This window comes from Chenopodium album, chromosome 18, assembly GCF_948465745.1.
Source record: "Chenopodium album chromosome 18, dcCheAlbu1.1, whole genome shotgun sequence".
Classification (NCBI taxonomy): domain Eukaryota; kingdom Viridiplantae; phylum Streptophyta; class Magnoliopsida; order Caryophyllales; family Amaranthaceae; genus Chenopodium; species Chenopodium album.
In genome coordinates, this window is record NC_137851.1 from 8665963 (window position 1) to 8693848 (window position 27886).

Genomic DNA, 27886 nt, shown 5'->3' on the forward strand with positions numbered 1-27886 from the left:
AAGTTTGTGTGGACTTAGCATGCATGGTTCAAAAAGTAATTACATTTTGACTAGACTACGACATGCATTACATTTACATTCTTCTACAAATTAGATTCTTGTCTTGTAGTAATCTTATAATATATGTGTCTTACTGAGTTGGTAAATTTAATGTGTCAATCTTAGTCAAAATTGTCAAAAAAATATATTATAGATTGTTAGCATGTTACATTGAAACGAGGTTGGTGAAATTGAAATTAAGGTCAAGAGTGAGCACCAATAGATATGAAGCACTTATCTTTACGAGTATTTGTTATACAGTACAATCTAAGTTGGTGATGAGGGAACAACACATTCTTATCATGTGATAAAAACTTTTTTGGGCTTACCATGGTGTTAATAAGAGGTTTTTTATTTTTATTTTTATTTATTTATTTATTTATTTTTGGGTACAATTCAAGTTTCTAAGAGGTTTGGTGACGATGGAATTGAACGACATGATGAACAAGCTTGAACATTGTGGGACTTAGAGACGCACAAGTCATAAGACAGATTGCATGTAACGAATACATTTATTATGATTTTAAATACATTTGTTTTTTCAAAACAACGGCGTAATTAAAGGTTTTACCTTGTTTAAAAATTCTATAATTATGTTGCTTAATTAAAAAGAATTAAAGGACAAAAAACCATTCTAGCATTTTTTGAATCCGATTTATGTAACATCTAGTTCATTTTGTAAATATTATATTATTCTGATATTTTATTTTATTTTTTTTATTGCAATTTTTGTTGGCAATTGCTCCATATTATGAAGTATCATTCCATGAGCCTCAAGGCACCTTGTGTACCTAGTTAAGGGCAACCTTGCAACGTGCAAGTATGCAACAATGCAAGTCATGAAGTTTGCGGAAAACCTCACTCCTTAAGTTTTTTCTTACTCGTGAACTCTTATAAATTAAATAGAGTATTGGTTGGGTACGGTTTAATTTTATCTAATCTTTGTTCCAATTTCATGTGGTATGTTCTAATTAATCTGATTTTTCATGTTATGCCTAAACTATCTTTAAATAATTATTAATATTAATAATATTAATCAATTGAGTAAAATGTATTTTTGGGGATTCACCTTCCATACTTTTCATCATTTGGGGACTCACCTTTCACTTTTTATCGTTTGGGGATTATTGGTCACCGGAATTCAAAAATCCGGTCACTTCATAAAAAATTCTCCCTAAATTTAATTTGTTGATTACAATTGTCAAAGTGATAAAATTCTTAATATAAAATTAATCAATAGTCCTTGACTCTACAAAAAAATACATTGCAGAAGAAAACTCCAACATATTAAAAGATTCTGCAGTGCCCGAAATGGTAAAATTGTAACTGGATAACCCCAAAATGTTAAACATTTCTGCAAAAAAAAAAAAAAAAAATGTATATGAGTAATGAGAATTATTTTTAATAACAATAATATTTTGTTTAAAAAAAATCCCATATCATATATTGTACAGAGTTGTGGGTTTACCTCAAGTTTGATTTATTATGTAACTTCTCATATATCATTGATTGAGATTGTGCCTTGTTGTTGTATTGTTGTAAGGTCTAATATTTTTAGATACAATATTACTTAGATACAATATACTTCGTATACCTGTAATGAAGAGTAATGGAACATTTTTGAAGAGTGTTGGAGAAGCTTTTTCGTCTACTATGAAAGTGTTGCTTGTTTGAGAAAATACAGGACTACAAGTTGCTTGACTTTAGTCTAATCTTGGTTAGTTTGATTAGGAGTGTTTTATTTTATTACTCCCTCTGTGTTTTAATAAGTGTTACAATTTGACCAAAAACGCATATCGAGAGACGACTTTGACCATTAATTTATCTAATCGTATGTTAATAAAATTATAGGAAAATTGATATTATGAAAGTATACGTTATAACGAATCCAACAATGTATTACAATAACATTTGTTTTTTATATATTAGTAAATTAATCAAGTCAAACCCATTATGTGAATAGTGAAAATGTCAAACTGTAACACTTATTGAAACACCGAGGGAGTATGAATTAGTTTTATTTAGCTGTACAATATATATATATATATATATATATATATATTACTTCACCGGAAAACGCTTGTTACCTACCGACAATCCCCAAACGATGAAAAGTGAAAGGTGAGTCCCCAAAGGATGAAAAGTATGGAAGGTGAATCCCCTAAAATGCATTTTACAATTAATGAATTAATTTCATTTTAATCTTGGCTATCATCATTTATATAATATCTTAAAAAAAGTAGTGGAATATAAGTTATATAATTGCATATGTCCTACAGCTCTGCAATTAGCCAATTACTGATCATTGTCTATATTGTAGGAGCAAAAGGCATATATAAAGGCAGAAACATTTTACAGTGAAGTCCTAAACCATTCTCATGGACCAGCAAAAATCATTCTCATAATTTCATTAATTGCAGCTTTTAAGGGCCTGTAAAATTATACATAGTGTGTTGTATATATTCTCGTCTTTTATTCATTTTGCAGAACTGTTTATTTGGACAATAGAAACAAATTTTGTATCATTGTATGAACGATCTATCTTCGTCAGGGAGCTTTGGATGTCCAAATCACTAACATAATGCATGGTCCCCAAAATATGTAAAGAACTATAATTTGGAATTTTACTGTTTGACCTTACCAACTTTATTATCTAATAAGCATGGACCAATCTCCTTTTGAATGTCTTTACTTGAACGGTTACTAGTGGAGGAGGATAAAAGTTGAGGAGGATATCAATTAGATTAGTTGGTACCGAAATGATAAGTTTTAATAATTCTGAGATTTTTACTAGAATAAGAACGAGAACTTGGGTCACAAGAGTATATATGCTTATGTATGCCCCCTTGGCGAATAGCGCAATTACGTGTAAATTTCTTGGAGTTATAAGGGCATAGCATCAAATATGTACTTGATACCTACGTCAAATTTTCTATGGATTTTGACAATCCTTTTCAGATTTACACATTGATTAAAATGATATTAATTTCTAGAAGTACGAGGCTTGAGCTAACTGTCGCGGGTCATCTCCCATATCATCGGAGGCAATTCATGGGTCACTACTCACTAGGCAACGAGGCTCATCGTGGCCTAATGGGTATTGGGTGCCCAAGGGCTGCTAGGAGCAGCACTAACCCTAAATTATAAGTGTCATAATTAACAAATTAATTGAAAAATTGACTAAAGTAGGCCGGTGAGAAGAATTGAAAGCGGGAAAATCACCCAAAAATAAAAAGGGAATTTAGAAGTACTTACTAACAACAAAGAGTAGAGGGAATATCATAGATCCAAAAAGGGTAGATAAAAGCGAGGCACATTCATAATGAATAAGCCCTTTTAAATTTTCATATTTGCAAAAAGCTATTGTTGTTTAAGAGTTGAAAGAGGAGCATGAGTTTGCAATTTTTGACTTGCCCACTTTACAGTACATGATTGGGAGAAAACGGAAAGAATAATTTTATCAAACTATATTTTATGATAAAAGCAAATATTATTGTCACACGTAGTACCCACCATTACCATTAATTCACTGTATGCAACTTCAATTCGATCTTGTAGTGGATTCGTGACTGAAAACTAACGTAACTTGCATGAGTTTGGAACTCTATTTGAGTGCATTTCGAAATTTTTATAGTTCACTTGGTAGATTTAATTTGGTTAGTAAGGGTATCTTCTTTTCAGCTTAATTTCAATTAGTTTAGTTTAGTTCAGTTCAGTTCAGTTCCTAATTTCCTTCTCTCAGTTCAGTTTATTTCAGCTCCAATCAGTTCAGTTCAGTTCAGCTCAATTCAGTAAATCAAAGCAGACCCTGAGTACCATTCGATCACTTCTTTCTCTTTGTGCTTATGGGCTTTATTCATGCTTTGTATATTTCGTGTTGACAATTTTCTCGATGTTAAAGGCTGTGATTATCATAGTGTCACATGATACTTAACGCTGTTAACGGAAGTAGATTATTTCACAAATTTAAAGACTAGGGACCATGTTGAAGCAATATAATTGAGTATTATATACACGTAGAAGTTTTTAGGTAATTTATGATGAGATTAAATGATTTATAGCAAATATATTACATTTGCTCTTACATTCTCTATCATTCACTACGTCAAAAGTAGGCCCATGACCAATATTTTTAGCTAGGTTTTTAAGGGGGTTTCTTACCATACTGACTTATTTTTAGTGTTTGCGACCCGTGCTAGTTATTTTTTTTTTCTTAGTTTTTTTATTCTACTTTAAATTATTGAGTTATTGTGAATAACTAAGACCATATTTCACTGAACATTATGCAACAATTTGGAAACAAATCCTTTTACCCTAAAATAATAGAGGGAATTCAATATCAATTAAAGGGTTGGGTAAACTGTAATTTTCATATATCCCTTGGCCTATAAGTCAATTGTTGCTTTGGACTACATACTTATATTTCAATTCTGTTGTAGCTTGTCTATTTGAGTAAATAACAAGCATAAACATTTTCACCCTTGTAAGCTATGATCATATGAGTTGAAATTTATACACTAACTTTGTTTTTCCCACTTGTTTTATCTCATGGTAATTGGGAAAGGTAAATTAAGGTGCTTAATTAATCAAGCTAAGGCTTTTTGTAAAATCAACAAAAGCTAAACTTAAGTGGTTGAGTTTGTCGTTTAATTGTCAATGTATCCACTCATGATGAAAGAGGTCAGCGACATTTTCATTAGTTTCATATAGCTATACATGCATAAAAGATATACCTTCTTGACCAATCAGAATGAAAATGTGTTTTACTACCATATATTGTGATTAGAAGTCATAAGATTCCCCGTCTGTTCAAAAATAGTAATTTTATTTCAAATTACACTTGTGTTATTTCATGCATTTGAAAGTATCAAGAATGGTGCTTCCGTTAATGCGTCCACATGTTGTATTTTCTATTTTGGAGCACCAGATGTTTTGTGGTGCATTGTTGATACACTTTTATTTTATCGGTACGTGTAATAATTGTGGACGTCTCATAATTATTATTTGAAGTAAAAATCAAGAGATTACGATAAGTGTATCAATTGCACTACTCAGTAATATAGAAAATGAGATTCTCAATACATTAATCAACTATGTTGTAAAATACAATTCAATCAATTATCTACCTATATTCTACACTTAGTAATTAGTCATCACAAATTACATCACCCAAAATATATATAGCAACCCTATACTAAGCCCTTACTTAGGCAAAACAAGCTTAAGAGATGAAATAAAACCTCAACAAAAGCCATGATTTTTTATGGGCCAAAAATTTAACATAAAATACAAATCCCAAAACTAATTACCTAGACATCTCAAACCCTAAAACACACCTTCTAGACTTCATAATTGACTCTAATGTTTTAACCACATCACTTGAACAAGGCCTTGCAGTTGGGTCATTAGCAGTGCATTGGAGAGCCAAGTTCATAGTCTCCACAATCTCATTTGGATTATTTAACCTTTGATCTCGAATCTCGGGATCGATCCACGTGTCAAGATGACAATCCGAATAGCAATACCGGGCCCACCCGATGATACCATCGTGGGCCCCCAACTCCGCGTCCGTGGGCCCCTTTCCAGTTAGTATCTCAACAAGAATTAGACCAAATCCATATATGTCATTCTTGTCTGTGATGTCCTTAGCCTCTTTTGTTTCTGCCATATTGTATATATACGCACATAATTATTTATTAACCCTCTAAGTTAATTAAGCTCAACTATACAAAAAAAGATTACATAACCATGTAATTATATTGTTACTTTACCAGACTAATTATAATGCCATTAATTTAGATATTATAAAGAATAAAGGAATGTTCAAAATGCAAGAATATGCATATTAATTAAGTAGTCCATATTACATGTAATTGGTGGATCGGTGAATAATTGTAAAATGACATTAAAGTTAAATATGAAAGTACCATGAAATGATGTTGTGAGCTGTTATAATTTATCTTTAACTTTAGAGATGGGGTCATATTAATTTTGGGAAACTGTGTTACACCCTTAAATCGTGTAAACATGTTGCATATTCATGCAGAATTGTTTGCATTCATAAAAGTTTCAATTATATGATCCTCATTTTACTTTGTTGTGTGTTCTTTCTGAAACATTTTTTGGGTGTAGGTCACATGAACTAATTATCCCTTGGACTCATGATTTTTTTTTTTTTTTTTTTTTTTTTTTTTTTTTTTTTATGTTGATACTAATTAAGACAATATAAATTTCATCGATTCCTATCTGTCGTTTATGAAGTTAAAAAAAAAAAAAAAAAACCCTATAAAGAAACAGTGTAAAAAAAAAAATGAGACGAGTATGATCTGAGTTAACATTATCAAATAAGACATTTTAATGTTCTACTAGAGAAATAAATCATCTTGAAGATGGTACAAGATTAGGTGTTGGGATATCATTAAAGGTGTGAAAGGTTTCAAAAATTATGATTATGCATTATTAAGTCTATAATATTGTCTATATGATCATTATCTGGTATATATATATTAACAGTCCCATAATATAAAAGTACTCTCATAGGCTCACAGCATTGAAAAATTATATTATAACCAGTCTATGTTCCTGTTTCAGCTTAAACAAAACTAACTACAATAACAATTGTACTTAATAATTGAATATACTTAAGTTACAGTATGTTTTATGAATAAGAGACATTACTGACATATTCCAGTAAATGTTCTGTGACTTAATTAATCCAATACTTTAATCCAAGTTTATTATATTATCTAATTAATTACTTCATAGCTGATTTCAACGTCGATAAGTAATTAAATGCAGTTTAACAAGGATAATATAACTGCAACCATGTCTCCATGATACACATTGGACCAATAATTAGTTTTTACTATTTTAAAATTATGTGTATTGATAAACTTATAACAAGTTAATGTTCTAAAACACATTTTAAACTGACGCATATAATATATATATATATATATATATATATATATATATATATATATATATATATATATATATATATATATATATATATATATATTCTTATGTGTATTAGTAAAATGTAGATTATATTGCAATTATTTAGAGACAGAGGAAGTAACGTCTATAAGAATATATAGCAGAAATATAATCATGCATTGAAAAAATTATAGTACTGATTAATTACCTGGTGCAACATAGGCAGAAGACAAGAAGCTTTTAGGCCCTAAGCAAATCAACCCACCAACACTTAATCTCAGGCGAGCCTCATCCTTTCCGTCGACAATGATTCTCTCCGGCGACATTTCACCAACCAAAACACTCGGCGAGCAATGATAGTGGAGGTACTTAAGAGCCCTAGCAACCCCGAGAGCAATCCTTCTTCGACGTTCCCAACTCAAACCATGTACAACTTCACTCAAACACTTCCCTTCCACCTTCTCATAAATCAAAAACCCTATTTTTTCGGACTTGCAAACCCCAAGTAACTTCACAGTATTTGGATGCCTAATTTTCCCAAATTGTGAAATATCCTCCCACAAACTATTAACACTCCATTCTTCCACCACAAATTGCATGTTCTTATCATTTTTCATGGTAATTATATCTTGGATTGATATAAGCTTAGATGCCTTAGGATCAAAGAATTGTATTTCCCAAATTCCATCTTTCATTTCCACCCTTTGGACTTGCAACAATCTTTCCCTCCTTTTCTTGATGATAATGAACACACAAAAAATAATAATCACAACAATTATGATCACACCGAGGGATATAGCCAGGCCCCACCATACAGTCGTAGTGGGGCCTTTCTGATCCCCTCTGCAAAGTGGCAAACCACTTGCGGAGTGTAGCCCACCACATAGGTCATTCCCGGCCACTGCACTCGAGTTAATGGCCAGGAATGCTCCGGTGGAGGGCAACACACCGCGAAGGTGGTTGTATGATACATTAACCTCAACCAACGAGTCCACAACCCCTAAATTCCTCGGTATCTCACCAGAGAGCTGGTTCTCCGATAAGTCCAACTGCCCTAACACCGGCATCTGGCCCAACCCTAGAGGGATTGAGCCACTTAGCCTATTATGGCTAAGGTCAAGTGTCACCATCTTCTTGCATGATGCTAACTCCTCTGGGATTTCGCCACTAATCCGGTTCCTAGCTAGCCTTAACAACATCAACTCGGCGAGCTTGCCATAGCTTGGAGGTATACTACTCGAAAAAACATTCTCCAACAAATCCAAATTCTCAAGCTTAACACTACTTGACATATCAGGCAACCCTCCAACAAACTTATTATTAGCCAAATTCAACATTTGAAGCATTGGCATATCCCATTTATGTTGATCAATACTCCCCGAAAGATCATTACTCGAAATATCCAAGAAATAAACATTATCAAGCCTTGTAAACCCCTTAGGCAACCCACCGGAAAGGGAGTTGTTTTGAAGGCGAATTCGCTTAAGCGAACGACACGATCCTAAGCTTGAAGGGATTCCTCCGGAAAGGGAATTGGAAAAGAGGATAAGTTTATAAAGATTTCCGGAGTTACAAAGGGAATCGGGGATTTTTCCTGTAAGAAAATTTGTAGAAAGGTCTAGAATTGTGAGATTGTTCATTTTTCCTAGGTCTTGTGGTATGTCACCATAGAACTTGTTAGACCATAGTTGAAGAACTTGAAGATTTGGCAATAACGAAATCGAATTCGGGATTTTTCCTGTCAAATTATTGGTGAAGAGATGAAGAACTTGAAGATTTTGTAAATGGACAAGTTCATCAGGAATTTCTCCTGAGAGAAAATTATCACTCAAGTCTAGTGAAACAAGACTTTTTATAGTGAAAATTGAAGGAGGAATTTCACCACTTAATTTGTTTTGATACAAAAATAGGTGTTGAAGATTTGTAAGGTTGCCAAATGAAAAGGGTATTGAGCCTCTAAGCTTGTTATAAACAAGATCAAGATGATATAAAGAGGTTAACATACCCAAATTACTTGGGATGTTTCCTGATAAATTGTTGTAACCCAAGTAAATCCATTTTAAATTCTTCAAATTTCCAAGCTCGTTTGGAATTTCACCTGAAAGTTGGTTAGAAGCCAACGTTATGTACTCAATCTTGGTCATGTTCGAAATCGATATCGGGATTTCTCCTACAAGTGCATTCCCTCCAAGATCAAGGTACCTCATATTACTCAACAAACCAATGTTTTCCGGAATTTTGCCTGAGATCATATTGTTGGAGAAGTCCAAGGTCTCGAATCGTGTCACGTGTTGCACGGGACTAGGCACACGGCCCGTGAGATTGTTGTTGCTCAAGTTGAGGCTGACAAGTGATAAGCATGAAAACACACCTTCAGGGATGTTCCCATGAAGTTGGTTTACTGAAAGATCAATGGAAGCAACAAAGGGAAGGCGAAACAACGAAGGCGAAAGCTCACCGGAGATGTTCTTGCTAGACAAGTTTATGGTAATGACATGGGCTTTGTTGGGGGAACATGTAATGCCACTCCAATTGCAGGGTGAGGTTGAATGATCCCAACTCGAAAGCGATCGAGTTGGGTCTTTTATTGAAGCTTTGAATGATAAAAGATGGTCCATTTCATTGCCTTTGGAGAAATCAAATGCAATGAACATAAAGAAGAAGAGAATTTTGGTGATTTCTGATGATTTTCTCATCTTTTTGGACTTTTTGGAGAGAATAAGTGAGGATTTAGAGTCAGAGGAAACAGAGGAGATGATTTAGTTGAGTGAAGTGATGAGTGTGATCATCCTTTTTATGCCTTGGATCTGATCAAAAGCACATAAAATTATAAAATCAGACATAAAGTTTGGTATAAAACACAAAAGTAAAAGGTTATGAAATAATGAGTTTATACTAATGTTAAGTATATCTTCATACATTAGCTATACATGTACTAGTTTTGAGTTAAAGGGGTATGTCTTTATTTTTGTTTTGTTTTGTTTTGTTATAGTTCTTTTGATAGTGGGATTTATGGGCCTTTTCTCATCCCAAGGTAATGGCGGGAATGAATGAGCCAAATTTGACTAGATTGAATTATTAAGAAAAAAGGGGTGGTAGTATTATTTTTATCTTTTCATGAGAAATTATAGTGTGTGTTTGATTGAAATAACACATATGAACTACTATAATTTAGGACGTATAATTTCTCTTTTATAGTCACATCTATTTTATTTTATACTATAATAATGTTGCAGTTTTTCACTTTATTTATAAGTAAAACGCTGTTACTTATATTATTGATATTAAAATTTAATGCTAGAAATGAGTATACTTAAGTGATTTCTAATCAGAATTAAATGTATATATAATTAACTTGCAAATTGACCATAGAAGGCAATAATGATGTATAGTGCAACGTGTAAATTTATAAAATATAAAAACATCAATAGACTTTTATGTAGATCACAAAAAGACACGACACATACAACAAAATTTGAGCATCAGAAAACATGCACAAGCAATTTTCTATCTATGGACTAGATACGCAAAAATCCTATTCTCTAACGAGATAGTTGTTACATACAATTTTTTAGTTAAAAATACACTATAGATGTGACAACTCATTTCAATTGAAGACAATTTCTTACTGAGGCTTCATATGCATTATTGTGCAATATATAAACAGTGAAATAGGCAAACCTAATAACCTTGCTTATGATACTCAATTACCTTGTAAGCTAGTATTACCACCAAAGAACCTGAGAGAAACTTTTGCATAATTTAAGAGAGAGAGGTAAGACTTTGTATGTATGATAACACTTGTTGACAGGAAAGAGTGAAGCAAAGAGTGAGTGATTAAGAACTTTAAATAGAAAGAATATAGATCAACAAATAGGGCAATAAATTGAAAGATAATTATAAAAATTTGGCCTTATCTTTTATTTTTTATTTTTTATTTTTTTTTGTGTGTGTAGTTTGAATGCAAAATATACAACGGTTGAAAGGGGACAGATGTTTGGAAAAGCCCTCAATTGAATTTGTCGGACTGAGATTTGATCAAAATCCTCCCTTTGACTCACTTTTGATCAAAATGGTGATGATAATTGATTAACAACTTTATAAATTGATATTTATTTTTGATTTTTATTTAAATTTAGGGAGTGCTTTTAGCCGTTGAAAAGGAATTCAAAGTTTTGGGAAGTAATGATGAGTATACTTGGTTAGCTTCCATCTTGTACTTGACATTATGTAATCGTAAAAGTAGCAATTAAAAGCATCATGCATGCATGTGTGCAAGACTGTAACCTTTTCCCTACACTTCCTTTAAATCATCCTTCTATAATCAACACAAATCATGAGTTCTAATAAATTAAAAATAACTTAATTGCAAGAAATATATTTGTTCTTGAGACTTTGATTATAGTAATTGTGTATTAATGTCTATAATATCACACTCTTCTTTAAGATTATAAGCATGCATACTTAACCACATTGAATGTAATATGCCTTCGCCTTCGATTCGTGTGTGCTTGGAACCAACATGAATATGCTCTTGAGTCTCCTTACTTGCAAATGGCGCATGCTTATTTATATGGTCAAAATCCATGTGCTATAGCATTAGGCCAACTCACTCTATGGATATCGGCACTAATTACGCACTTATTCAGAATGAAATATCGGCTCTGATACTACTTATTAGACCTACACAAAGCCACTAAATATATTAGCCTATAGATTGGTAGATGAATCGAAGACGGTACAAACACTGATGTGCTACGTAGTACGTTATATGAGTTAATTAATCAATTCTCTATTACATATACTCCTGGAATATATGTACATATATGCCAATGAACTCATTTGTGAGTTTATTTATTAAACTTGCGGGCTTCACATGTGAGTCTATCCTTGTCTTGCAATGAGGGTATGTATGTCAGAACATAATTGTTGCAAGACTCTAGCTAGACTTTTATGAAATTTTCACATGAAAACCTATTGCCCTTATGCCCTATTGCATGCTCTTTCTTTGTAATCAAATTTATTGAGCTTTGTGTTCAAATTATAATTCAAAATTTTCACATCTTGCATTTTTTAAATCAATGAGCAGTTATCTCTTCTTGAGACTAATAACGGATTAGGATCTTTAGCCACCTACTCACAACACTAAGAATAGTAAGAATCAGTGAAAATTCTACCGAATATTTAATTTACATTGAAATTTTGTTTTGTTATTTGATGGGAAAACTTATAAAAAATGAATTTTGCTTTTTATGAATTTTTTTTTTCATGAAATTAATTTTAATTTTCTAATGGTTCGTTTTGCATCGCTGTGTTTTTTTGTTTTTCAAAATCATATGATATATGTCATATAATAATTTAAAAATTAGTCAAACTTATTAAAATCATGATAATTTTGAAAATTGACAACAGAAAAGTGAAAACATCTTTTTCTTGTTTCCTGTTTTTGGTTTTTGGTTTTCACAAAAACAGAAAACTGAAAATAAAAACAGCAAACAAGAAAAAGATAAGTATAATGGTAAAAACATCCAATGAAAATTCCGTTTTAATTATAAAACTTATAAAAATCTGTTTTAATTAAATTCCGAAAAGAATTGAACTTTTAAAAAATTAAAATCATTTTAAATAAGTTTGACCAACAAAAAAATAAATCAAAATCATCCAATGAAAATTAAGTATAATGGTAGTCATTTTAAAGGATGACTAAGATACTTTGTCCTAGGATTTTCACCAATTTTAACTTTATCATTTTTTTTTTTGGTCTAATCACTTAATTAAATATATGCAATTTTATCTGGGTCGCCACTAAAATTACGTATTTGATTAATTAATTAAAACATTACAGTATTAAGATGGATTAAAGTCAGTTAGTCAGATGATTATCATTGATAATACTGTATTAATCAGCCGTCCGTCATCATTACCGACTTAAACTTAATTAGTAGCAGTATTAAATCTAGATAAATACTGCATGGTTGTTCAACTTACGAAGGTCACTAAATAGCTGATCGAAATGATGGAAAACATAATTAATAAATGCCCCTATGAATTTGTATTCTTATTACTTTCGTATGCGTAGTATTTCCTCCCTTAAAATTATTCACATTTGCGTTTTAAATAGTACTACATATCATCTAAAAAATAATTGTATGTAGTGATTGAGCTAGCTAGACAACATAACCTTCAATAACATAATAATCAACAAACTCATCTTAACATATTGTAGAAAATAAAACCATTAAGTGAAAGTATTGTGTAGAAGGGACTCACGTGAGTCCGGTCATACAAACAGAAAAAATAAAATTCTTAATTATATTGTCAGAAATTAGATAATAATGGTCAGATATTAAGTTATAAATATCAGATATTAGATTAAAAGTGTTAGAAATTAGATAATAATGGTCAGATATTAGATTATAATTATCAGATATTAGATTATAATTATCAGATATTAGGTTTAATTGTCAGAAATTAAATTATAATAGTTAGTTATTAGATTATAATTTTCAGATATTAGATTGTAATTGTCTGAAATTAGATTATAATTATTAGATTAAAAGTGTCAGAAAATTAGATTATTATAGTCAAATATTGGTGCATAAGTATCAGATATTAAACAATATTGAGAGAGAAACAGGATCATAATTATCAGTAAGAAGCTGAGAAAAGCCTTGAAAGAGAAAAGTAGCGGTGTGAGAAACGAGAACTGAATTAGGAGGAAAAAGAATGAGTCGATGAAGCGAGTTAATGGCGGCGAGCTGAGTCGATTGGAGTCGTCAGCTTCCCGAGTCGCCGACGAGGAGGAAGAAGAAGATGGTGCGGCGGCGGAAGAGGCAGTGTCGTCTTTGGCGAGGGCAACGGAGAGAAGAGCACTAAGCTGTTGTTGTTGATGGTGAAGTCCTTGCATAGTCGTCGTTATCTTCTTCGTTGAGTTTGTGCATTTTTTGGAATTAAGTTGAGTAGCGGTGGTGGTGTTGTTTCAGACGGTTTGGGATTTTGACCGCCATTGTATGGATGTGTGCATTATAAACTGGATTCACGTGAAATGCTCTCACGCAAAACCTTCTCAACCATTAATTAGTAGATTATGATTTTAAATAAGCATTGACTTTATGACCTGGCATATGTGTTCTTTTATATTTGCGTACGAGTATATGGTTAGTTATAATTACAAACTTAAAACTCCTATGTACAAATGTGGAGTATATTTTAATGAATTTGTAGGGCTAAATTATGTAAGAAAAATCCAGAAAATCACTTCGTACGTATACAGAAAACTTCATGCATAACTGTAGAAAATCTGTCAAAAATTGGTCCTTTCAATACAATTCGTCCACCATACATAACTCTGGAAAAAGACGAGAATTTGCAGAGTGTACAAATACAATCATACAAAAAGGTGTCTACTGAGATTGATAGAGAGGCAAAAGAGGATATAGATGTCATGTAATTGTGTACACTAGATAAAGTTGATAGCAAAGTAAGAAAAAGCAAAGGAATAAAAAGGGAAAGTAGAATGTCTTTTACTCCTTTTGTGTATAGTTCTTTGTTTATACACTCTACTTGTTTTATTATTGTTTCATTTTGATTTGACATGTTTAATCCAACTCCGTAAATCATCTATAATCTAGTATGATGAGGTATATATATATATATATATATATATATATATATATATATATATATATATATATATATATATATATATATTAAGAACGAGTTCTCTTTTCAATCTTATTGTGTCAATAATTTTGATATATGCGTTTAGTAATTTAAAAATTGAGTCAGATTAGATATTTTAAAATAAAAGGAGTATAAATTGTTGGAATTTTAAAAGTCATATTGAGATAAATCAACGATAATAATAGTAATAAATAATGTGAATAATGTAAAAGGTAAACTAAAGTGAAACTAATAAAAGAAGGAAGAAATTATTACAGATTTCCCACATTATTTGGCTTTTGATTAATGTAGTAATAGAAAAATGCTCGTGCGTTGGTAAAAAAAGAGCCTACCATCTTTTTTCTCGAAGGAATATACAGTGAAGTGTCTTTGTCAAACACCACGGCATGCTTTGCCATTGTCTAGGGTTTAACACCTATCTTGGATCTCCACCATTATCTTCTTTAGTGGTCTCCAATATAAGGCCTTCCTTTTGGAATTTAAGACCACTAAACTTTATGTTTAATACTTTGCCTAATTAAATTAATTATGATTATTAGCATAACAAAGACAAAGTGTACTTTTTTTTAGGTTTAAGTATTGTTTAACTAAGATGGATTATGCATTCATTATAGCTAAGCTTGTGTCATCATGCACTTAGATAGATCTTAGCTTGTTCAAGGAATATCAATGTAACACTGATTAGTTAAGGTAATTAGCTTGGTATTTATAGGTTTTATACTCTGTGAAAGAATATATTCCGTGCCTATTTTCATTGATATGCTTTGCAATATATACAGAGAGTAGGATTAGGCTATGCCTCTAATTTAACTATAAACAAGGAAAGGAAATATTCCTAAGGCTAAATACAAGGTAACTGAAATATACAATAATATTTACACTTATCTTAACACACCCCCACAGTCGAAGCGGGAGGTGGATGGACACTAAGACTGTCCCTAAAATCATTAAAGAGAACTCGTGGGAGACCCTTTGTAAATATGTCCGCAGTTTGATATCTAGATGGCACATGAAGAACTCGGACTTCACCACGGGCAACCTTCTCTCGAACAAAATGTATATCCATCTCAATATGTTTTGTTCGTTGATGCTGAACCGGATTGCCAGATAAATAAATAGCACTCACATTGTCACAATACACTAGAGTCGCCTTTTTAATCGGACAATGTAATTCGAGAAGAAGATTTCGAAGCCAACACGACTCATATACTACATTAGCCACGCCCCTATACTCGGCCTCTGCACTAGATTTTGACAACGTTGGTTGTCTCTTAGATGACCAAGAAACCAAGTTATCACCCAGAAATACACAATAACCCGATGTCGAGTGTCTCGTATCAGGGCATCCACCCCAATCTGCATCAGTGTACGAGACCAGAGAAGAAAAAGAAGAGGGATACAAGTGAAGACCATAGTCTATAGTACCCTTAATATATCTGATTACCCGCTTAAGAGCTGACATGTGATCAACCCGCGGATCATGCATATGAAGACACACTTGTTGGACGGCATAAGAAATATCCGGTCGTGTGAAAGTAAGATATTGTAGAGCCCCTGCAAGACTCCTATACAATGTAGGATCCTCAAAAGTAGCACTAGAGGTAGCACTAACCTTTGAGTTGGTGTCAACTGGAGTGGGAGACGGCTTACTAGAAGACATTCCGGCTCGCTCAATTATTTCTTCTGCATACTTTCGCTGTGAAAGAAACATACCACCCTTATGCCTAGTGACAGCAATACCAAGAAAATAATTAAGAGGACCTAGATTTTTTATAGCAAACTCCGAGCTAAGAAGATCCATTATGGAACACCGGAGAGCATCTGTAGAAGCTGTGAGAATAATATCATCAACATACAATAATATGTAAGCCAAATCTGACCCTCTCTTGAGAATGAACAAAGAGTTGTCCATGGTACTGTTAGTGAAACCAATAGACAAAACAAAGTCGGCAAACCGCTTATACCAAGCACGAAGAGCCTGCTTAAGTCCATATAAAGACTTACGCAAAAGACAGACATAATCAGGATGAGTACGATCCCTGTAACCCAAAGGTTGATGCATATAAACTGTTTTCTGAAGCTCACCATGCAAAAAAGCATTTTTGACATCTAACTGATGAATAAGCCACGCCTTTGAGAGAGAAATACTGAGAACAGTGCGGATGGTAGCTGGTTTCACAACCGGGCTAAAAGTCTCCCCACAATCAATGCCAACCTGTTGAGTCTTTCCATCACCTACAAGACGGACTTTATGCCTTTCAAACACACCATTAGATTTGAATTTATGAGCAAAAATCCACATTGACCGAATAACATTAACATCTGGCGGACGGGGCACTAACTCCCACGTCTTATTTTTAATAAGAGTATTAAATTCCTCATCCATGACCATTTTCCAATTAGGATCACGAAGTGCCTCAACCGGATTACGAGGTAAAGGGGACTTCATGACTGATGTGTGTAATGACTGTTGAGTGTACTTGGGATTGGGCTTGACAATCCCATGTTGACTCCTAGTCACCATTCTGGGCTGCTGGAAATTAATGGGAGGAGGAGGAGGAGTTTGTGGACCTGATTGTGTTTGGGTCGGTTGGGAAATAGGTGGATAAGGAGGATTTGGTGGTGATTTGGAGTGTGGAGATATGATAGGTGGGCTGGGAGGAGTAGGTGGCCCACGGTCAGACCTAGAATGGGCTGCTGGGGTGGGCTGGGCCTGTTGGACCGTGGGAGAGATGTGCAAGGGAGATTGAGGTGGTGAATTATGTTGTTCCTAGGAATTGGAGATATGATGCATAATGTATGGATGGAGACCATCATCAAGAAAATCATAAGCAGTAGCATGTGGCACATAAAGATTAGCAAACGGAAACTTAGTCTCATCAAATAAAACATGGCGACAAATGATTATTTTATTAGACGATAAATCAAAGCATTTGTAACCACGATGGTTTTTAGGATAACCCAAAAATACAACGGAGTTGATCTAGGTTGTAGCTTATTAATGGTAGTAGAGGGAATGAGAGGATAGCATAAACAACCAAAAACCCGTAAGTGAGAATAAGACGGAATCCTATTATAAAGAACCTTAAGAGGAGATTTGTTTCCCAAAAGTTTGCTAGGAAGGATATTAAGAAGATATGTTGACATTTGCAATGCATGATGCCAAAAAGATGGGGGAAGAGAGGCATGAGCAAGTAAGGTACGAGTGACATTATTTATGGATCTTATTTTTCTTTCGGCTTTCCCATTTTGTGAAGAAGTATGAGGGCAAGATAACCTAAAAGACATGCCATGTGCCTTACAAAAATCCCAAAAGGAACTATCATCAAACTCTCTACCATTATCACATTGCACATTCTTAATATGACGCTCAAATTGGTTAAGAATATGTGTTTTGAAAGGAATGAAATTATCAAACACATCCGATTTACGAGACAAAGGAAAAGTCCACAAATAATTTGAAAAATCATCCAAAATCAACATATAATATTTATGACCCAAAGAGCTCAAAATAGGAGATGACCAAAGATCACTATGAATAATGTTAAACGGCATAATAGTACTTGACAAAGAAGATGCAAAAGGTAGTTTAATGTGTTTTCCCAATACACAAGAACCACAAATACTAGAATTAAAAAAACTATTACAAGCAATGCAATTATTTTTCCTAAGAGCATCTAAGATAGTAGCCCCCGGATGACCCAAACGATCATGCCAAAGCTTAGGAGAGATGACAGCAAAAGTGGAGGTAGCATGATTGTTAGTAGTGGAGGTGATAGGGTAGATATCTCCATGACTATTACATCTCATTATTGGCTTCCCCGTCCGAAAATCCTTCACAGAAAACCCAAATGGATCAAATTCGACAGACACATAGTTATCAGTTGTAAATTTACGAACAGATATGAGGTTTTTGATTAATTTGGGTGCATGCAAGACATTATTTAGAGAAAGTGGAGGATTAAGGGAGGGTAAAGTGGATTTTCCATAGCCAACAATAGGTATAATAGTGCCATTTCCAACAAGAATGCCATTATTAGGATGAGTGCTCAAATTAAAATAAGACGAGAGATTACCGGTGTCCATGTACCATGACGGGTCCGGTGGGGTTAGAGTCATGGTATGCATTGCGGCCTCGAGGTCCGTTGGAGTAGGAGCTGCAGACTGCCCAAACTGAGAAGTTGCATACGCTTGAGGCTGCTGCCCCATGGGTCGTGGACCAAGGATACCTTGAGCTGGACCCTTTTGCTGCTGTGGCCTGACCCATCCTTGATTTGGGTATGGACAAGGAGGCATGGGCCAGGCCCACCCCCAAGGATTGAAAGGGGGCTGCCAATATGGAGCAGAACTCGAATTGGATTGAGGAGCTGCACTCGACCCTTTGCTTGATTGGTTCCCCTTGCCGGATTTTCCACCACCAGGACTGCGGCTGCCACCTGAGTTGCCACCGTTACCGGAGCTGCCACCATTGTTGCGCCGGCCACCAGAATTTCGCCGGTTACCACCCGAATTTCTGCTTTTCGAACCCCTACCTGATCAGAACCTTGCGGAGATTCGGTGACCACCATCGCAGACTTGGATGCCGCCTCTTTAGCCATCCCTGCTTCCTCCAAAGTAAGCATTGAACGGGCCTTATAGAAGCGGGGGAAGTGGGTCACTTTGCCGGATTAAAGTGCCGACACCACTGTTGGCCTTTGTAAGACCTCCTACCAAGCGCAAAACCATACGACTTTCAGAAACAGGAGCACCAATATTCCTCAATTGATCAGCCAAGGTCTTAAGGTGTTGACAATATGAAGCGACATTAGGGAAATCCTCCATAGTCGTGGTAGAAAACTCCTGTTCAAGAGCGACGACGCGGGAATTTTGATTATCTTGAAATATGTCACGCAATCTATTCCAAGCATCCATAGCCGTAGCATCGGGTTCAATAATGGTTTGCAAAATATCATTAGAGATTGTAGAATATGTCCACGAGACAATCGTTGCGTCCAAAGTTAACCATAGTTCCTTCTCCTCGTCTGTGGAGGGAGGAGCCTTCTCCTTGCCCTTGGCCGGAGTAATAATATGATGGAGAACTTTGTGAGAGCGTGCGTGAACTTTGAATAATTCCGCCCAAGTGGAATACTGAGCATTTTCCATTGTAAGAACAATCGGAATACTGCTCTTAATATTAGAGACAGTAAAAGCAGGGTGAAAGGAAGATTTGTCCGACATCGTGAGGTTGTCGGAGTAAAGAAGAAGATGACGAAAAAACAGGGGTATTGAGCGGAAAAAACAGAGTGTTAGGGTTGAGTGGAAGACGAGAGATGAAAACCCTAGCTAACTGATACCATGAAAGAATATATTCCGTGCCTATTTTCATTGATATGCTTTGCAATATATACAGAGAGTAGGATTAGGCTATGCCTCTAATTTAGTTATAAACAAGGAAAGGAAATATTCTTAAGGCTAAATACAAGGTAACTGAAATATACAATAATATTTACACTTATCTTAACACTCCGTAGTCCTTATTATTTGAATGCCTACTCATTTTTTTTAATAGAATTAAGATTGAATAATTTTTAAATCAAAAGATTGTCGATTTAATGTGTAATTAAGCAAAACTAAACATTAGGGAGTAAGACTTTGTTCTCCTCATCTTATTTTCAAATATTTCAGGTCTCTATATAAACATAGGGAAGTTTAGAAAAGAATCAAAGATATATAAGAGTTGATCAATTATGATAATATAAGAGAAGTTAACAAGTTCTAATAAGGTCTATTAACACATATGACATTACTATTAGTTCATGCTAATAAGGTAATTAGCTTGGTATTTATAGGTTTTATACTCCGTAGTCCTTATTATTTGAATGCCTACTCTTTTTTTATTTTATTTTTTTATTTTATAGAATTAAGATTGAATAATTTTTAAATCAAAAGATTGTCGATTTAATACGTAATTAAGCAAAACTAAATATTAGGGAGTAAGACTTTGTTATCCTCACCTTATTTTCAAGTATTTCAGGTTTGTATATAATTAAGTGATATTCAACAGAACACTACTTAAATGTAATTAGCTTTTCATTCCATTGCATTCTACTCTATAACAAAAAAAATAAAAATAAATTGTTTTTCAGTAGAGGTAAATAGGTAATACAAATGACCGGGTTGGTCAAGCCGGAGATTTGGTCTGATTAGAAAGTTCAAATATTTGAAAATTGTTAAGTTAAGATAAAGATATTAATTCAATCTAAAAAACACGGATTTTCTTCACGAAAAACTCTAAATATAATGTATCTAAAGTTAGTATTCAAAAATTTGAATGAGGTTTTACTAAAACAAAAACTTTTGTATAGATCCGGTTTACACTAATATTAGTGTACATCGAGCAGTATAAGGGTAACTTTTAGCTAATTTTAGGGTAACTTTTTGCCTTTTTTTGGGTAATTTTAAACACAATACAATTTTTATATAAATAGATAACAAGAAAAGTTTTATAAAGATAATTTAATTACATTCAATCACTAATAATTAATTTTTAGTCATTTAAAATGTGATTCTTTACTAATAAAGCATAGATAATATTTTTTTTTGTATTGGATTACTTTTATGCATATTGGGGTAACTTTTATTCATTTCAGGGGTAAATTTAATCACTTTAGGCTATCTTTTTAATGGATGTACAATAATTATTGTACACCCGATTTTTTTAAAAGTTTGTGTTACTAAAATAAAAATTATTTACTTTATAATTAAAAACTCGAAGGTATCGAAATTTATATAAGATGATAGGAATACGATTTGAAAAATCTGGACCTCCCACATAAAATCATAAACCTGATCGGTTGTATGTTTTCTCATACTAAATTGGGCAGATCACAAATCGGGTCAATTGAAACGGATTTTATTGTCTGGCCCCTGTAATGAAGCCCTAATAGTTTGACCCAAAAAAAAAAAGTTATTATACTGAAACTGACTTAATGGACTCATTTATCAAGTGGGAGGTATGTCAGGTATCGCTATTTGCTAGTTTGCTATTGTACTTATACAGTTGTTCTTACCACAAAATCATAATTACGTGAACCCAATCAGCCAACAGTGTGAAGACACAAGGCCCAGAAAAGCCCAATTGCACAAATTAAGCACCCAAACCCAAAGTAACCCGAGATTTTTGTATGAAGAAAAGATACAACTGCCCTAAATTGGCCTAATGTATGAATTAAAATAGATTTGGTCTGGATTAACTATTATACTAGACGCTCTTAGAATTGATCATCATCATCCGTACTATGTAATAAACATAAAGCAGTAGAGTTGATCATCATCATCCTTATCAGACCAAAAAATTGTTTAACATAAAGCATTATATATTTGGCAATAAACATAAAGCATCTTATTGAGCAACAATTAGGGATAAAATCTAGTTAGTACGTAGCAGAAGTCTAGAATTCAAATCATCTATCTATGCGTTAGAAACTAATTGATAATGTATATATCGATCTTGGACTTCAACAATCAATTAAGGTATTGATTGAAATCAATGGCGGACCTTAATAGGGGCGAAACGGGGCTTGGCCCCTGATAACTTTTGAAGAAAATTTTTTAAAGCCCATTTAAAAAAAAAAAAAAAGAAAAAAAGAAAAAACCAAAACTGATGCTTTCTATCTTCTAGGCGGCAGTTAAATCAAAGAAAAGGAAAGATTCCTTCCCAATTCCCTAAAAAAGCACTCTAACAATTGACAAACCTATAAACCCTTGGTCTTTCCCCTCCCTTTACTCCTCCGTATTACAGAGTACATATTTCATTAAACAATTCACTTTTTCGTTCCAATTCAATTACAACTTCCAAGAACAAATTACAAATTTATAATATCACTATATCAGGTATATACTCGACTACTTTCTCAATTTTTTGTTTTTAAGTTTTTGTTTTCAATTATTTTTTTTACTTTTTGCAATTAATTTTTTTTTTTTAATTTTTTTATGTTATTATACTATGTACTAATGATTAATTTGAGCATTAATAAACAAATTGATAATTTTAGGTGACAAGACGTTATCAAAGTTAATTAATTACTTAGTTCAAAGTATAGAGCACGTTTTGCCTTCGGTACGTCGTTCTTTATTTCTCTATTAATATTTATCGATTGATAAGTTATTTTTAACTTTTGATTTATACTTGTGATTTGTGAATTGTAATGCATTGATGATTAACAAATTAGTCGTTTATGAATGTATGCTTGATTGCTTAAAGTTAGTTTCTTGTTTTCTTTCATATTATTTTCTTTGATTGGTTGCTAATTGTTAGAATTAAATAATTAATTAAAACGTAATTGTTGACATTTCTAAAATAAATTTAACATATAATTAATTCCAGGTAAACAAATATGAACAAACAAAAATCTATTACCTCCTTTTTCAAACGAAAAGAGCCAGAAAATGACAAAACACCTGACGAAAATAATCCAGTTAATGAAGATACCCCTACTCGAACACATAATCATGAAGAAGGTCCATCGATTACTGATATTGACAATGTGGATATTAATTCTTTAGAACGTGATCCAGGGTTACGTCCTCCAATATGGGCTTATCCAATTGGAAAACGAAATGAAATAAGACGTGCTTATATTAAATTGGGGCCTTATCAACCTCAATTGGCAGAATATCCATTTTCAGGGCCTACAAAGCATCGTCGTCGATTTCAATTTACTTGGTTTGCTAAGTTCCCAAATTGGTTGGAATATTCACCTTCTAAAGATGCTGCATTTTGTCTACCTTGTTATCTGTTTACTGAAACACCAAATTCCCGGGTAAAATCGTTTACTTTGACCGGATTCAAAAATTGGAAAAAAGTCAATGACGGGAAACGTTGTGGGTTCCTTGCTCTTATTGGAGAAGGTCCATGTACAACTCATCGAAATGCGGTTCAATTATACAGGACTCTTCCTAAGCAAAAAGCAAAGATTCGTAATGTTTTTTACAAACAAAGTGAAATGCAAATCAAGCAAAATAGATTGCGTTTAAAGGCCTCTATTGATGTCCTCCGCTTGTTGACTACACAATCTTGTCCTTTAAGAGGTCACAATGAAACAAATAATTCTGAGAATCAAGGAAACTATCTTGAATTCAGAAAGGTGTTGGCTGAATATAATAAAGATGTTTCCAAAGCTATACGACAAGCTCCTTATAATGCCGAATATACTGCTCCCTCGATTCAAAAAGAGATTCTCCATATTATTTCAAATAAGGTTCGCAACTATATTAGAGAAGAAATTGGTAACTCTAAATTTTGTATTATAGTTGATGAGGCTCGAGATGAATCTAAAAGAGAGCAAATGGGTCTTGTTTTAAGGTTTGTTGACAAATTTGGAACAATTAGGGAGCAATTTTTTGACCTTATACGAGTTTCCGATACCACGGCAGCAACACGTAAAAGAGAATTGTGTTCAGTTCTTGCTCGACATAATTTATCTGTTGAAAATATTCGAGGGCAAGGATATGATGGTGCTAGTAACATGAGATGTGAGTGGAATGGCTTGCAAGCATTATTTCTTTCTGATTGTCCCTATGCTTATTATGTCCATTGGTTTGCTCATCGTTTACAATTAGCATTGGTTGCCGCATCTAGAGATGTTAGAGTAATACATCAGTTTTTTTCAAATTTGACTTTCATTATCAATGTCATTGTTTCATATCCTAAAAGTGTTGACCAATTGCAATCCATCAAATCTGATGAAATAAAAAGACTATTATCTATTGGTGAAATAGACAGTGGTAGAGGAGCTAATCAGACGAGTACTTTAAAAAGAGCTGGAGATACACGTTGGGGTTCACATCTTTACTTTATTCGTGGCTTGATGAAAATGTTTGATGAAACAGTGTTAGTACTTGAACACATCTCGAATGATAAGTCTTGTAATTCTTCTCAACGTGGGGATGCTGATGCTGCTTTAGATCTAATGATTTCCTTTGATTTTGTGTTCATTGCCCGTTTAATGGAAGAAATTTTGGGAATTGCTAATGTTCTATGTCAAGCCTTACAACAAAAGTCCCAAGATATTGTTAGTGTTGTGAAATTAGTGTCTACAAATCATGCACTAATTCAGGAAATGAGAGAGAATGGATGGGAAAGTTTTTTAGAGTCGGTGGTATTGTTTTGTCACCAACATGATATTTTAATACCTGATATGAATTCTCCTTATATAGCTCGTAGGGGTCGAGCTCGTCATCAACAAGATCGAGTTACAATGAATCATTTTTATCGAGTTGAAATATTTTTAGGTGCAATTGACAAACAGTTACAAGAGCTAAATCGGAGATTTAATGATGACGCTTTAGAGCTCTTAACTTTATCATCTTTGTTAGAGCCCAAAGACGGATTTAAAAATTTTGATCTTGAGAAGGTTTGCTTGATTGCAGAAAAGTTTTACCCCATGAATTTTACGGAGCAAGAAAGGTACAATTTGAGGTATCAATTGCAACACTTTTTTTGTGAAGCAAAAAATGAGTCTAGTTTGACTCATCATTCTACCTTGGAGGAATTTTGCGAACACTTGGCACAAACAGGAAAATCAAATGTATACTTTTTGTTTGATAGACTAATACGTCTAGTTTTGACCCTTCCTGTCTCCACAGCTACCACTGAAAGAGCATTTTCAGCAATGAAGATCATGAAAACAAGACTACGTAACAAGATGGAGGATGAGTTTTTGGCCGATAGTTTAGTTATTTCCATTGAAAGGAAGATTTCTAAGTCATTTAGTACTAAATCAATAATTGATGATTTCAAATTATTAAAAGAAAGACGAGCCTTACTTTAATAGTGTGCTGAAGAAATAGATTGTGACATTTGTATTAGAAATAATTAGATTGGGACACTTGTATTTTTTTTAATTGTTTGGTAATATTTATTATATTTAGTATTCTTATACTCCTTATTATTATTGTTTTAGACGTACACTTATGCTAGATATTATTGGCCCTCGAAAGAAAAGATTTCAAGATCCGCCACTGATTGAAATATTTCTTTAACATGGTATCAAAAATCAATGTGACATATAGGTCATGAGTTCAAACCTCATCCACCCCTTCTTTCAAATGTAATATTTCACCTAGGTATGTGGAAGGCTTGATTATAAAAATGTTTTTACATGGGTCATACTATTATCCAATAAGATAGCCTGACCACAATTGGAGCCCAAAATTTCTGTCCCAATTTGAGTTTTGTTGTATTGGGTATCAATTAACTATTAGACTATCTCCGATGATGATACTCAAGTTTGAGTATTGAAATATAAAATGAGTTGTCTTTTATCTCTAATGGTGATACCATACTTACTTCTCAATTTAGTAACTCATGTGAAGTCTAATTTTCTAATGGTGAGACTCTCTAAAGTATACTAATGTCATTGGAGATACCAAATATTGTAAGTTTTTTTTTTTTTTAAAAAAAAATAAAAAATAAAATTAAACTTAAATAAATTACAAAATACATTATAATATTGATATGGGCCCACATAGGGATGGCAATGGGGCGGGTCGGATGCGGATGATGGTACCTCCATACCCATCCCCGCCCCACCACCCATGACGGGTACAATATCCACATCCATACCCGCCCCACCGGGGTACAAGATAGGATCTATCCCCGCCCCATCACCCACTTGGATATTCATACCCGCCCTAAAATTGTCCCAAACCCATTGCCATGATGCTCTATTGTATCACATTAATGACAATTATATCAAATTAGGTTAAGAAAATTGGAACTTTCACTATTCAAGCTTATTGGGTCTTAGGGGGTATCAAGTTTCATAAATTCTAAACTCTTCTATAAGAAAAATGGTGCGGGTATAAGATGGGTACGGGGTGGGGCGGATATGGGGCGGGTCTACTCTAAAATCCATACCCAACCTATCACCCATGGTGGGTACACATTTTATACCCATCCCCGCCCCATCACCCGCCAAACCTCCCTCCATCCCCGCCCCAATGGGACGGGTCTCCCATTTAACCCGACCCACTGCCATCTCTAGGCCCACACTTTTTGTCAAATGAGACTCAAAGTTGAGTATCTAAATTTAGCAACTTTCTTTTGGAGTTGCTAAGTTTAGATACCAACTTATTGGTATACATTGCAAAAAATAGTCTTTCTCTCCAAAAAATACTCACTTAAATCTCACCATTGGAGATGGTCTTACACTCCATATATAGATACAAACTTAAACATTACTACTCTATAGAGAATATATTGGATGAGGACCATTACAACTTCAATTTGTGATCGATGAATGTGAAATATTAAGATTATTTAAAGATAATTTGAACTATAAATTAAAGACTTTATTTTCAAAGACAAAAAATTAACCTTACTTTAATAAAGTAATAAAAAAATATTATAAAGTATCATACCTTATAAATTGTTGTTCTAACAATAAAAGTGAAGTAAGGGTGAAATTAAATATGGATCGAACTCATGATAGAGATGGTTGCGATAATAATGTGGTGATAGAAGGTAAGGAGAGCCTATTATGTACACCCGGGTGGGTTGTACCGTATATCTGGGGTCATTTGCTCATTCAATCAACAAATGAGTAAAAATATTATTTGCTCATTTGTTGATTAAATGAGCAAATGATTTCGGGTGTACGGTACACCCATGTGTATATAATAAATTTTAGAAGGTAAGAAGTGGACATTATATGCAAATAAGCTAGATGCTATATAATATGGTGAATGTTGAATGATATCCATCAATCATTGAACATAAACAAATTTGGTCATTTTAGTTTGGTTTATCACCAAAAAAAAGGAACATTTTTCCATAAATGTGTGTGAGAATTTTGAACATTAAAAAGGAGAAAAAAAAATTATGCTAAAAAAGAGGATTTATTTATTTATTTATTTATTTATTTATTTTTGAATAGTGAAAAAGGATATTAATTAATTAATGCCTAAGTTGGCAAAAATTGACTTGATATAACAACCCATTTACATCTAATTTAAAATTAGATTAGAAAGGTTGGGTATATCCGTCCTTGCCCATTGCTAAGTTATCATGAAATGAAGGAGTACATGTCAAAGAGCTAAATAATTATAATAACTTTTTTGTTTATATCTTTTCTATCCAATTCCATACTTCTCCTTATCAGTGTTCTTGTTGGAGAAAGAATAATTCATTGCACGCAGAGAAAGTTAAAGCATAAAGGCTAGGAAATACTACGTTAAACTTACT

The 27886-nt window shown here is 33.4% G+C and overlaps 3 protein-coding genes across 3 annotated transcripts; 1 reads left to right on the forward strand and 2 right to left on the reverse strand.

The window, feature by feature from the left end:
- Window positions 1-5094: 5094 nt before the first annotated feature.
- LOC145592991 (uncharacterized) lies at window positions 5095-10997 on the reverse strand. Its single transcript, XM_081649506.1, has 3 exons — window positions 10690-10997; window positions 7187-9785; window positions 5095-5700 (listed from the first exon to the last, which is right to left on the reverse strand). The coding sequence occupies exons 2-3, from the start codon at window positions 9672-9674 to the stop codon at window positions 5345-5347; spliced, it is 2844 nt and encodes a 947-aa protein (XP_081505632.1). The 5' UTR covers window positions 9675-9785; window positions 10690-10997; the 3' UTR covers window positions 5095-5344.
- Window positions 10998-19293: 8296 nt separating this feature from the next.
- LOC145591730 (uncharacterized) lies at window positions 19294-19878 on the reverse strand. The gene has a single exon (XM_081648234.1). The coding sequence runs from the start codon at window positions 19876-19878 to the stop codon at window positions 19294-19296; it is 585 nt and encodes a 194-aa protein (XP_081504360.1).
- A 3158-nt stretch (window positions 19879-23036) lies between these two features.
- Window positions 23037-25472, forward strand: LOC145591731 (uncharacterized). The gene has a single exon (XM_081648235.1). The coding sequence runs from the start codon at window positions 23037-23039 to the stop codon at window positions 25470-25472; it is 2436 nt and encodes an 811-aa protein (XP_081504361.1).
- Window positions 25473-27886: the final 2414 nt, after the last annotated feature.